This window comes from Argiope bruennichi, chromosome 7, assembly GCF_947563725.1.
Source record: "Argiope bruennichi chromosome 7, qqArgBrue1.1, whole genome shotgun sequence".
Taxonomy (NCBI): Eukaryota; Metazoa; Arthropoda; class Arachnida; order Araneae; family Araneidae; genus Argiope; species Argiope bruennichi.
This window is the reverse complement of record NC_079157.1, coordinates 38,551,732-38,566,749: the sequence shown is the minus strand read 5'-3', so window position 1 is coordinate 38,566,749 and position 15,018 is coordinate 38,551,732. Positions and strand designations below refer to the sequence as shown.

At 27.9% G+C, this 15,018-nt stretch overlaps 1 protein-coding gene across 1 annotated transcript; it reads left to right on the top strand.

Moving 5' to 3' along the window:
- Window positions 1-2,557: 2,557 nt before the first annotated feature.
- Window positions 2,558-14,116, top strand: LOC129976093 (PAXIP1-associated glutamate-rich protein 1-like). Its single transcript, XM_056089469.1, has 3 exons — window positions 2,558-3,130; window positions 12,242-12,330; window positions 13,935-14,116. Exons 1-3 carry the CDS (start codon window positions 2,874-2,876, stop codon window positions 14,087-14,089), a joined length of 501 nt encoding a protein of 166 aa, XP_055945444.1. The 5' UTR covers window positions 2,558-2,873; the 3' UTR covers window positions 14,090-14,116.
- The last annotated feature ends 902 nt before the right edge of the window (window positions 14,117-15,018 follow it).

The window sequence follows — 15,018 nt, the reverse complement described above, 5'->3', positions numbered from 1 at the left end:
TCCAACTTCAATTTCACAAGACATTTAAACAGTTTGTGACGAAATATTTAACAATTAACGTCATCAGAAGAGATAGCCCTTTGACATAGATGGATGTCCCCAGGATTTCACAAAAGAATGGTTAACGTCTAATCCATATTCGCAGAGCAGAAATGAGTCGTATTATCCGCTCAATTTGTTTACATCTTGGCGACCTTCTGCGACTACCCGGCCACGACCTCCGTAATACAAGGCCTCACAACTCCCAACGCGTTCAGCCCGTGACGTCACGAGTTAGGATGAATTTTCAGGAAAATTCTAAAGGCAGCTGGTGTAAAAGAGTGCGGTTAGTCACGGTAGATGTTGGCGTAGCGAAGTGCGGGTATTGTGTTACTGGTTTTATTTAAAAGTTTTCTGATCTTTTTTTCATATTAATTTTAATTTATTGTAATAAAGATGCCTAGTGCGTGCTGTGTTCCTAATTGTAAAAGTAATTACACGAAAAATAGCCCCAATATTTCAGTACTTTCGTTTCCAAGAAATGAAAACACTAGAAGAGCATGGATCTCTGCAATAAAGCGGGACAATTTCGTGCCAACTAAATATAGTAAGGTAAGTTTCATTCTTTTTTGTACAATTTTTAGTTAATTAATTCTCTTGAACTGTGAAACATTTAAAATTATGTATAACTTCCATTTCTGTCATTTTGTTTTCTCTACATTTAGTTGCTTATGCTTCCAATTACTTTGGTATTGTTTGCTTGAGCTAAATAAAAAATTTCATAGTTTTATTGTTACTTCTCATAGTCTTTTTTTAAATTTGTTCTTAATATTTAAAATGTTTTGTTTCTGTATCTTTTTAATTATACTTCATATATATTTTTTTAAAATTTGACTTAAGCCTAATATTTGTTTCATATATGTAGGTCTGTGCTAAACATTTTCCAGAAAATCAGTTTTTAACTGTTAGAGAAGCGTTTAATACCAGTACTTATTCAAGTACCAATGGAGTATAAAAGGTAAGTTTTTTTTAGAAATATGTAATAATTATCACCAAAATCTTACAAAGTACTTAAGTGATTTACTGTTATTATACTCTTATAAAAAAAGTTTAAAATCATCTAATGAATAATAAAACTTAATTTTTTATTATATATATCATGACTATAGATTGTAGCAAATTAAATTTATATTTTGTTCTAAAATATTATGTAAAAAAGTTAGATATAGTTGTAAAACAATATGAATTGCATGCTCATATAGGTTTAGAAAATGGGGGTAAACTTTCTTTCTCGCAAGAACATATTTTAAATGCAGTGCTCTATAATTTTACAGTATTTAAAAAAATATGCGACGAATATGAGTCTGAATTCCTAAAACTTCACGATCAAAGAAAAATAGTTTCTTGCCTTACATATTCTATTCTAGAAGAAAATGAATTATATGATAGTGGAGCATGTGATGAAGGTCATCAGTTTAATTCCATTATCTGGAAAGTTTGGTGCTCCACAAATATATTTTTAAATAATTATGTTAAGAAAAAAAATGATAATTTAGCTAAAGCTTTAGTTCAGAAAAAAAACCTAGCTGTAAAGAAAGCAGAAAAAAGAAAGGAAAAAAAATTAAAAATTACTAACTTGAAAAAGAGGAGGGATGATAAAAATATTTAATATTAAATTTTCAAGCATAACAAGTAATATCAGTATAAATTGTTAATTGACTTTTATCACAATTGTTTCTTTTAATATTGTTATTAACTTTTATTTATAAATTTGTATTTTAACTTTATTTAATATTATAATTATTTTCATTTGTCTGTGTGAAATTTATAATAAAGTTAAGAAACAAAATGTATTTTGTTATTGTCTCTGAAAATAAAATGTTATGAATCAAATAGTGTGTGATTTTTTATTTGTGTTATCCTTTACTGTTACTTCAGATTAAGTATAAGTGCATTGAAATGTGAAATCAGATGTAATAAAAGCTAGTTTATTAAATTGTATGAATTACTAATATATTAAATGAAAACAATTCTTAATGTGAAAAAACAAGGTGTGAAAGTAATTCTTTTTTATCAACAGAATTAGTTGGTGTAAAATTTAAATCTGATATTAAATACATTAATGTTTTATTTGAAAGCTTTAAAAAGTCTTAATGATTAATTTAATTTCAAGCTTTAAAAAATATTTTCAAGGAAAAAATAAAACAATTTTTAACAGCTTTTAATAAAATAAAAAAAAACTATTAAAACAAGAAAACTAACAATACCTCAATGTATATATCTAATAAATTCACATCTTCGAAAGTTTGAATGTTATTAAATCGTCAATACGCTATAGAGCACTTTTAAGATTTTCTATCATGCCGTTTCTTTTATTCACACGGGAAAAAATAAATCTTGAATTTTATGCAAGATTCATGTCTTAATATTAGGAATAGTAAGTTATTTTTAAGTGAATTTAAAATATACCTACACATCAAGGAAGAAAGCAGGATTCTGCTCACTGCAGGCAATCATCCTAATTGTGTGACGTCACAAACTAGTTGTGAGGCCTTGTATTACGGAGGTCGTGACCCGGCACAAGCTAAGAATCCGTTCAGGAGCATACGTCGGTCCTCAAACAAACCTCATTCCTTCCTTCCGAAGAGTAAAGCAGGAGAATTAGGTGCGAGATTCTCGTCAAATTGGAAAAACTTTTAGACGAACTTCTCCAAATCCGCCAAAATTCATCCCAATGCAACTTAAATTCAAATTTCATTCTCTTTATTGAAATGGAAGAAATGAGAATTACATAGTGAGTGTCTCATTAACTTGAGACAAAGTGGGTTAAATAATCAGATCCAGTTTTTAAAATTGCTGCATTAGTAGCCACCGACCAGATATTTATTTTTAAAATGGAAGAAAACAACATTGTATCTGATGATTGGATCTTTAATTGTAGTGATGATGAACTTTCAACAGCTGTGAAAGATTCCAATGATATGTGGGAACCTTCTCCCGAAGAAATTATCTCAATGTATGAAATATTAGAAAGCAAGGGTGTTCTAGAATTTGAATGGCAATGTCCTGGAAGACGCTCCCCTAGTGTTAATTCTATGAAATCTGATTTAATGGATAAAGGACCTGCTTCAAATGAAGACAGTAAATTAACGTAAGTTGTTTTTAATATTTTCAAGAAGACATTGAATTAAACGTACAGAAACACCAATAATCTTTTTACTAATTAATAAAATTCTGATAGCTGTGTGATTTTTTTTTCTGTTTGCAATAACACAAATTGTTCCTAGAATTATATCACAATATATCATTAATGCAATCCAATAAAGATGGTTATTCACATGTATTTATATAAAATAACAGAATGGACAAAAAAGGGAAATATATTTTGCTTTTTAGATTTATATTAAAAAAACTGAATACTAGAGTGAGTTATTGGGGTAACTATACACTCAGTAAGTTGTCCCATTTTATAAATGATTAAATATCACATTACTCTACGATTTCTTGCTAAAAACATTTCTGTAATATATTTTCTTTTTAAATATTTTTTAAATCCTATTTTGTGTTTTGGTATACTATCAGAGTGCAACTATTATGCTCAAGGATTTAGAATAAAGTTCGGTTTTAAAGATTCAATTATTTGAGTAATTTTTTATTTCATAATACCAATAAGACTCTATATTCTGCATAGTTTTGGTAAATTTTAAAGATCTAAGAAACAGCTAGTCTTATATTTTTTTGCACATTATTAAATATCTCTACCAAGTTTCATATTACATATTCTTCAATGGTTTTGCGAATGGATCAGTTTGCATCTTTTTCTCTAAATATAAAAAGGCATTCAACAAATTTTTGACCAAACATAAGCAGATACCCTTAATTAATACTGAGATTATCTATTTTTTACAGCCCGTGGAATATAAACGGACTATCTTTCCTTGGAATAGTTTCTCAACTACCATTATATTTTGACCAGCCTTGTAACAAATCTTTGCTAAATGTTACTAAAATAATTTGATCTATTTAAAGTTCTTCAAATTCAGTAGACTTGAGATCGTACCATAAGTATCTCGCAATTTATTTGAATCATTATACCAAGAATAGAATTTACATCCCGAGTCTCACATCACATATTGTTTTTAAAAATCAGAGCATCTAATTACTCTAAAGATATACACCATTGTTGCTTCTTAATTTTTCTAATTTTAAAGAGAGAATTGTTCTTGATTCTTTTCCTAAGTTTTATTTTGCTTTTGTATCTCCTTCATTCTTATCCTTGAATTGTTTCTTGTGAAGTACTGACCTATAGGTTATTGATGTTTATCAATGTTCTTCTGATTTAGAGAAGAAATTCTTTTGTCTAATTTCTGTAAAAGAAAAAAAAAAAAAAAAGCAGCATTCATTTTTTGAAGTTAATTTACTGTTATCATCCAAGAAATATTTATCTTAACTTCCACATAACTTCCACAACACTAGTAAAACTTTTTTTCCTGATGGATTTTTTTAACGAAAAGTCTTTGTAACATCACAAGAGAAAATTTACATCAGATACATGAAGAAACAGGTGAATAAAAATGAATCATTGAAAGATATAAAGACAATAATTTTAATAAAGTAAATGGTTTCAAACACACAAAAAAAAAGTTTGTAACTAGCAGATGCTTTTTACCACCATCTTTATATATTTATACCCTTTCCAGTCTAATTGTATTCATATACTCATGAAATGAAGGAGAAATTGTGCACATAAAAATTTAAAATAGAATTGAAATTGCATCTTACTCTGCAAAATTTTTTCAGTGGTCAAAATTACCATAGTTTGTCTTTCTATGTTTATACATTTATAGTGTCAATAATAAAACAGCAAAATAATATTTTTTCTACATATTTTGATTGGGTAAATAAGAAAAATCAGTGAACATAGTGGGAAAAAATCAAATAAGCAAAGAAAATATGAAAATTTGTCAATTCATTTACAACCAAAATGAATAATCTTTTATCCCCCCCATGGGAATGTGCTTAAGCTATTTTAATTTGTTTATTTAATGTGATAAATGTTCTCTACTAACACAAAATGTCCAACAACTTTGTTATGACATCCACACAATGTTAGCAGGCATTCAGAATGTCAAGTAATATTGTGGTGATATCGAACACTATCTGGTGCTAATAGGATTAACAATTTGTTCAAAAAGTTGCCTGGTCACAAAAACTTATGTGAAATAATATTAAAAAGTGTATAAACAAATCAAAATTAGTGAAAATGTATTAATACTGCTAAATCTATGAAGAGATTCAGTCACTATAAAACTAGATAAATAAAGGCTGTAAAGAATGGTAAAAATAAAAGTAATTTCTATTTAAGCCATAGAAAAAAATGTTAATACATTTCATTTGATTTGGTGCTTGCAATATGAAATTGAGTGCATTGGAATAACTATAGATTGGTATGACTAATAAAATTCCAGGAGCCTACAATTTTAGAGTAACTCTGTTCTAAGATATTGCATTTACATAGTGACATAAGCACTATTATTATCTTACCCTTCATGGTTAAATAATTATATATGCAACCTTAACTCAAATGATGACTTTTTTTTTACTTATCATTGAACATCAATTATTATTTTGCATTTAATTACATTATGTAATTCTGAAATGTTTGAATGTAAAATAAATTAAAAACTACCTTTCTAAGCTGTTTTTATGTATTTTATTAAACTTAAAATTACAATTTTAGGATCGAATACATCAATTTGTGCTGAATAGTCGCTACTGAAATACATAATGGAGTACACTACAAACTACTCATTAAAAAAAAAAGAATAATTTTTGCTTGTTTCTGGCATCTCTCCCCCCCCCCCCCAACATCTTTGAGCAAGAATATCGGACTAACTTTCAATCAGCAGGATGTCAGCTAGCTTTTATTCACTGCATTCAACAAATCTCAGGACAAGCAAATTAACATATATTAATGTTTTTAAAAGAAAATATATTTATACATCATATATATAGTAGGCTATTGTTTGTATAATAGCCAGTTTTATTGGTATAGTAAATTATAGAGATGTTATAAACTTAATTCCTTAAATTGCAATGTATCTCTATACTCAGGCAGATAATTTAGATATCTTAGTTTTAAGAGGAGGAACTAGTTTAGATACTTTTCCATTTTAAAAAAAACTTTTTCATAAAGGAAACATTTTATAAAAAGCATCAACTCTCAATTTCTGATGAGTGCAACTTGCCATTGTTAATTTGCATAGGAAAGTTCATGATGAGCTGGACATATCATTTCAATTCCAGGAGTTAAATTAAGTTTATTTCTAGTGCTTAAAAATCATTGTCAGCTGTCACTTTGCTGTCCATATTCTATACTTCGGGTTTAATCAAATCGGTGTTTGAGCACAGTATTGTTTCTACAGTTTTTTATTTGTGTTTTTCTGAATTGATCATGACAATTTTTTCATCCACCTTTGCATCTGACAATTTTCATGCAGTACAATATTATCTTTTTTGGATTTGGGATTTCAGAGACATTTTGATTAATTCGAGTTATCTATATGGGGTTTTACTTTATTAATGTATTCTATATTTTGGTACAGATTTTATTATATTTTTAATCTGTCCCTTCATTACACTTGCCAAATTTTTATTTTTTTTAAATTATAATTATTTAAATTTTGCATAAGAAATTTTATAAGACTAGAGAATAAATAATAACCTATTATTGGCAAGTGACCATCTTTTGATTCAATGTTTAATTGTTATAGAAGCTATGTACTTTAGCTAAAATGAAATTTTAAATTTATGGCAGAATACTTTTGATCTGTTAAAAAAAGAAATTTTTTCAAACATACTTTAATTATGTGTTAAAATAGCTTTTTTATTTTAATTAAATTGGGGTTTATAGCCTTCAATTTATGATTTATTTACAAATATTATCTAATGATTTCATCTTTGTTTTGTAAATTTATGATTAAGTGATACTATTGGTATGAAAATGCACTTAATTAAATTAATTAATTGTAATCTCTAAAAAATAGTAAAATAGTACAGTAAATGAATATATTCTAGTGCAGCTGCAAGTGAGAAATGTATTGCAAGATTTCATATTTATAGACATGAAACAAATCAGTTTTTAAATAAAAGTATACAAAATTGAAGCGTTTGTGCGAAATACAAATTTGATTCAATAATGAATTCCTACTTCCAAATTATATAATTTTTGAAATTATTAAAAATATTATTTAAAAAATTTTAATAATAATTTCAAAATGTACTTTTTATAGTTAGAAATAATGATGATTTTATGTGGAACTTCCCTAAATATTTACTTAATTACTCTATATTGTGTAGTTACACCACTGCTAGATTGGAAGGGATGTTTGGAAGAAACTATAAGAATCTATTTTTCACTTTTGAATTTATATAGAAAAAAAAGTTTTATCTTATTATCAAAGATCATTAAAATTGAATTAGACTAAAATTCATATTAATTAAACCATATCAGTTAAGGCAGCAGTTTCATATAATTTCCATTTGATAGTGATCTCCTGAACAATCATGTGAGCTTGAAAATGACATTTTCATTTAAATTAATATGCCAGAAAGTTCAAATGCTGTATTTCAGAAATGACTGTGGTTAACTACATTTTGCTCTTCTTTTCCCTGATTTATTTTTATATATTTAAGTTTCAATAGAGATTTTTTTTTTTTTTTGGCAACTCATTTTCAAAACAGAATTATCACAAGATTCACCTTCTTCCCCCAACATTTTACATGACTTGTGCAAATGACTGGTTTGAATCGTCAGTTATATCTATGAATACTTGGTTACAAGGAGCACCTATTACAGTGAATATTATTTCTGAAAAGCATAATGTTTTTTCGTTAAGAGTAGAGGCATCCTATTCTGTATACTCAATGAATCAATGCACAATTTGAATAGAAATTGTTAATTTTAACTAGTTTAAGATGAATATATTTTATATTATGGGAAATAAAATTTAATCATTATTCCAGCAGTAAGTGAGTAATAATGAGGGATATTCTGGTTAACCAGATAGCAGATTTTAGGTTTTGCATTATGATGAACAGTTATAAAACTGGTTTACTCTATTTTGAAACTGTTGTAAAGACATAGCAATAAGTATTATTTATTTATGTATTTTCAATTTTATTCTTTGTAAAGCTGTCAATAAAAAAATAAATAAATTTTACAGATATTCTAATGTTGCATTATCTTTTTATTAATGATTCACTTTATTGTTTTATCTCCCAAAAATGTTGGAATCTTTTAATTTTCAAAATACACATTTTCTTACAGATTTTTATAGTTCTGTTTATTGATATATGATTCTGTTTAATGATTTTTTTTTTCTGTTTATTGATTTAGTAATATTGCAATAAAAAATATGTAATTAGTTTTAATGATTTTTCCATATTTCCACATTTGATTAGATACTTTATATTCATGTAAGGCAGATTATATAATTTTATTCAGTATTAATGCATCATTATATCATCCGGCAGACATACTTTCACACTGCAGTCCACACTCTTCCTCAGCCTGAAATGAGTTTAGGATCATCAGATAATGCTTTGGCTGTTTCATTTTCTTAAAGGCCCAGTTTTAAAAATAGTTTTCTAACTATGAACATTTTTTACAGTATAAATTTGTCATCATTTTCTTTCCAGCAGAATCACCCATTGCTTGAACAGTATATTTTTCTGACTTTTACTTTTTTTTGCATTTAGAATCTTATACATTGAGGTATGTGCTGCTAGGGACCCAAATGCTATTCTATATACAGTTTTTTCTTTACACATATATTTGTTTTAAACCATTGCAAATAAAATCAAGAATACAAATAAAAAAAAAGGTTTTTACATGTTTCCTTCCTTTTTATATAAAATAAATGGTTGATAAAAATAATAAAACACAAATTTGAAGAATTACATTTTTTTTTTTTTTTTTTGCTTGTTTTGTTTTAATTCACAGAACTTCTTAAATCCTATAGAAAAGAAGGAGGAAATGAACATGAAAAGTTTGCTTGTATATGTTCAATATTTTGTATATATTTATATGTTCATTATTTTAATAAAAAAAGATTGTATTTTAGCTAAAATAACTTATTTTTAGTTTTTATATAAGAAAGACCAGGGCCTGATGATGAAGTAACTGCTAACCAATTTTAATAAATTGTTTTTGAAATTATTGTTTTTGAATGTATTATTAAATTGACCTTTCTTTGTATTGCTCCTCATTGGATAAAGTTTTATATTAATTTAATCGATATTATTTTGCTGTTTTAAAAAGAAAATGTAAAAATGTCATTTTGCCCACTGGGGCAAGATTTTTCAATTAGTGCAAAATGACAACATTATTAAAAATTAAATATATTGTTATTCTTAGAATGTATAGAACGGTACACTAATTAATCAAATCTTGGACTATTGGAATCCAATTGGCTATCGTCTTCACCATCATTTTTAGCTGGTAAATCAAAATGATCAAATGACTCTAAAATGAAACGCTTAAAAACGAAATGTGAACTTGTGGAATAATTGGTTGGCAAATAACGAGGTAGACTTCGGCAAAGATCCATAAAATGATCTGTTTCCATGGGACACGTTATTAATGATGATAAAATAATAGAGGTGAAAAATTGTAGACTTTCTACAATTGTGTGTGTGTGTGTGTGTGTGTGTGTGTGTGTGTGTGTGTGTGTGTGTGTGTGTGTGTGTGTGTGTGTGTGTGTGTTGGTACTCTACAGACCAGGCCGTTTGACCTACGAATACCAAATTCGGCGCGTGTATACCTACGAGTTCGGAAATGTGCACCTCGGAGCAATCTTTTTTTAATTAGAATCTTAATTAATTAAAACATAAGTGGAATGTCGGCGTTCTTTTCGTGATAGGTTTCGAAAATATCATTGCTCAAACATGATTTTTACATCACGTTAAAGTTCAAAAACTATCTTTTTAAGGATATCAATGTTTTAACCTATAAATTAAGTTTTCTATTTTTAATGAATTTTAAAACATATTTTAACCATATTTTTTGATAATTCATTTCACGCAAAATAAAAATAAAATTTAAGCTTCACTAATTAATAAGTTTCGCATGTATGTGAAAAAAATTAACTTTTACCAATGTGTTGTCATCACAATGACAAAAGCTCAAATTAGAAAACAAGTGAATTGTTACTGGAAATTAAATCTTGAAAGGTGTAATTTTCAGCACCTGTCTGTAAGAAATGAAATAAATATGAAATATGGTGTTTTTTTTCTAAAAAATAAATGCAAGGGAAATGTCCTATGATTTTTTTTTACACTATATATGTTATTAGTTCAATAAATAAGTTTCTTTAAGGCAAATGTGGTTCATTATATACAAGATATCCAGTTTAAATCAAGGCCAAACAGCTGTTTTGTAAACCTTTAATAATAGACATACATCTGTTAATAGAATGATCTAAATAAACTAAATAATTATATTTTATGTAACTTGAGTCAATAAATGTTTTGATGAATAACGAATTCTAAATTTTTACATGGATTTCTGTGCTGTGAATCATATTTAGCAAAATATTCTTGAATTGCTAATATTTTAAATAAAAAGAGTTGCACTCCAATCAACTAAATCAATCACTAAAACTGGAAATTTGAATATCTCTATTCTATAAAAACGCACGATTTGAGATCTTTCTATCCGCTGTCTTAAAGAAAATACTCCACTCAGTGCCAGGACTTTTTCCAATAATTAGACGTATGTATGTTTGTGATTCCATGTGTATGTTTCATGTTTTGGTGCGTGCTCTACATGTCAGACCAAATGATATAGAGCTGCCAAACTTAGCTCATATATACTTTTGAGGATGGAATGGGCAACTGAGAGCGAATGTTTTTTTGTTTTTTTAATTTTAATTAATTGAAAATGAAGCAAAATTCTGTTGTTTTTCCTCGATAACCGTCGAAAATATTACACTGCACAAAACTGATTTTTACATCTTCTTCAAAGTAATCTTTTCAGTGATACCAATGCTTTAACATATAAATTGTCTCTATTTTTAAAGATTTTTTTAATAAAAATTAATTATATCTTTCCACAATTTATTTCATTCAAATTTAAAATGAAGTTTAGTGTGCATGTGCACGTTTATGAATCCGAGGAAAAAATTAGCTTTTATCAGGCCGTTGCCATCACGTTGACAAAAATTTCAATTGAAAGAATAAATTAATTCTTACTGCAGAATATCTCTATTCTATAAAACTAGGGAAGTACAATGTTCAGCACGTGTTTACAAGAAAAGGAATAAATATGAAATGTGATATTTTCTTATAAAAACGAGAAAAAGTTCTGTGTTATGAATTAAAATAGATATATTATTAATTCAGTTTTATTTTAGGCATGCATAGTTTAATATATGCAGGATATCCGCTCTAATCAGGGCTCAACAGCTTATTTCTAAAACTTTATTAATTGGCGTATATATCTAATAAAAAATGGTCTAAGTGAAATAAATAGTCATATTTTATGCAGTTTGATTCAATAAATAACTCGTTGAGACTTGATCGCAGAATATTGAAACTTTAAATTGTCAAGATAATTTTATTGAATATGATTTTTAGGATCGAAGGACTGTATAAAATTTAAATTTTATCATTGTTTTTAGGAATGCAATTATTGATTAAAATAAAATAAAATATTATTTAATGCATTTGAATCTTTTTGAAAATAAAACTGAATTTTATGATGAATCAGAGAAGTTTTTATTCAATAATTGTTTGAACTATTGCATAAATTATATTTTAAAAAATTCTGTGGTACACAGTGTTGACGGATTCGATTTTCTCTTGTCATTTTTAAAAAATATGCGTGATTACAGCAGAAAAGTTTTCGAATTTACTTAAGTTTTATTTCTTCCGTTTGAAATTCTCAGCTAACAGCAAATTACAGAGATATATAGTAATATGAACATAATATCTTTAAAATATTTTTAACTTAAAAATATTTTACTGAAGGAGGTATTAAGAGACAAAGGACTATAAATATTTAATTGAAAATTTTTGAGAGCATTACTTTGGTGACCTGTTAGTTATAAATGACATCATCAACTTTCTGGATTTCGAATAAGTCTTCATAATAAAAGGATTTACAAAATATATTTACTTTATGTGAATGTGCTGGTGTGTACAAAATGTATGGAATAAAACCTCAATTTCTGTTTAATATTTTTTTTTCCATTCGTTTTAGAGCTGAGCCTAATGAATTTGATTTTAATGATGAATTTTCTACTGAACAGTTTTCTCCTAAAATATCTGCCAGAAACCGAGGAAAACAAGGTAAGTTAAATCTGTGATCTTTTTTAATAAAATTTTAAAAAAAACTGAAATCTGAATTGAATATTTTGTTCAAAATTTATTTCTAGTAAATTATGCTTCGTTAATTAATTTTTAAAGAATAAAGCATGCATAAAGTTCATCATTAAAATAGTTCTTATGAATGCAAATTTCTGACAAAGATTGTAACAGAAGCAGCTCCTCCTAATAGAAGGTGTTGATCAGAAGTCAATATTCAACTGGGATGTTTGCTGAAAGTTTCTAGCTAAGGAAAAAGGGGGGGGGTGAGTTTTAGAACCGAAAAAGAATTTTAATGGATAATGTAATGTGTAAGAACCTATTCATCTTTTTTCCATTATTTAAGCATTTGGCTATGTATTCAGTAACTAAACACCTGATTCCTCTTATTTCCTCTAGATCATCATAGCTATAATCTTCTATTTATGCTTGTAATAAATTATCATCTATCAATCTGATATAGAGATTGTATTGCAAAGTTGAAAAAAAACAATTTGTACCTATTAAAATCCAAAAATTTGAAGTTTTTTAAATTTTAAAATAACAAAAATTGCTTGACAATGATTCCACATGATTTGACTGAAATGCAGCAATGGCTACGATATGACGTTGTTCGTACCCATTTTGTGCGCTATGAGCGCAATGGAGAGTCTTTCTAGCGCCGAATCATTATGTCGGATGAGACATGGGCCAAATCGTGTGAGTCACAACTGAAACGTCAACCGAAAGAATGACGTCAGTACGGGTCACCACAAAGATGGAACGTTCGTCAGAACACCAATAATCTGAAAGTTATGGTGATTATCGTGAACGGCTGCGATGGCGTTATCCTGGCGCATACCGTACTACCGCAACAGACTGTCAATGCGCAGTTTTACTGTTCATTTTTGGAACGCAATCAGATACCAGTTTTGAGGAGGCTAAAGAAACCAGAAAAAAATCGGCGACACTTTCTGCAACCCCCCCCCTATAACATGACAGTGCTCGTCCACACATAACGCTGTGGCTAATTTATTCGATTGATGGGGCTGGAAAGTTCTGTACCATCCACCATAAGCCCTTGTGAATTTGACTTGATTCCTAAGATGAAGGAATCACTTCGTGGTATTCGCTTCAGAACTGAGCGGAGATTCTTCAGCCAGCCAGCTGCTCTATTCGAACCATCAACAGAACAAGCGCTACTGCAGACTTCCACATCGTTGGCAACTGGTTGTACACAGCTGGTAATGTGCTGGTGATTGCATTTAAGGACATTAGTAACGTGTATCTCTTTTAAAGTTTTCTCATTGTAAGTAAATAGTTGTCACAATTAAGATTCCAATCTTCGAATGTTATACAGGATGTCGAATTTTCAGTATTTTTTAAATGAAGTCGCTATCACTCTTGTAATTCCTTTTAGCTATAAGAAGATGTGTAGATAGTTATTATCAGTTCGCATAAGGGGGAGGAAAACATTTTTGTCTGTCTAAACATTGTTGTGCATTTGTATAATTTCTTGTAATCCTGAAAAATCTCTAAAAAAATAAAGTAACAAATACAAACTTATTGATACTACGTCTACGTAATAATTTTCTTTTGTACTCTTTCAGCAACCAGTGCCCAGAGAAGAGTTGCAAGGTTGGACAAAGTGATGTTTGACATTCAGAGGCATCGGAAATTGGATGAATTAGAACTGCAAAAAAGCTCTCCTCAGTCATCAAATAGTCCCGGATCAAAAGTTTCCAGCAATGATAATAAAACATGATATTATTTAATGTTTGATTTTCATCAATCATGAGTTTAGTAACCTTATTTTTTACAATTCATATCGAGTCAATGTAGTTAAATAAAATATCTAATATATGTTTCCGAAATTGAGAAGTGTAGATTTGCATTTCATTGGAAAATTTTAAAAAACTACTTTAAAATCTGCTTGCTTTGGACGTGACTTTAAATTTAAGTATAACACTGAATTAATATGCTTAGTTTAAAAAATATTTACCTATGTAGCTTCTTCCGAACTCAATCAATATAATCTAATCAATCATTCAATCAATATTCAATCATATGTTCTAATCAATATTCTAATTTAAATTATTACTAATCATCTTCAATCACTGTCATTCTATATTGAAAAAAAATGATATATAATTCATTAAAATAAATTTCTCTACCGCTTACAAAATCGATCACTATTTAAACTACACATTTTATTTTTGGCAGATAGCGGGATTAGATGGGATATCTGTAGGTTCATAGAAGGACGTGTTTTCCATAAAGAGGGGCACCTTTGCCCTAAGATAATGCATTGTTTTTAAAAGGTTTTACAGAATCTATTATAACATTATTACGAAAATAAAAATTTAATATATCTAAGCTAAAGTCTTTCCAAGAGAATGCCTTCTGTTGGTGGTTATATATAAATCAAAGCACATTGAATTCATATTCTCTACACTATAAAAAAAAAAAGAAAAGGAGTATATCAAGTTTGATGACATTGATTGGAAAACAAATATTAACATTGTTCACAAATAAATTGGTTCATGTGAGCTTCTAAAATTTGCTTTTATTCTGAGATAAATAATTCTAAATTGAAAGTACTAAAAAATTGTATCTTATTCTTATCCTTTCACACTACTTTTATGTTCCAAATATAGGAAATTATAAATATAATTTTTGATTGATAAAAGCTAG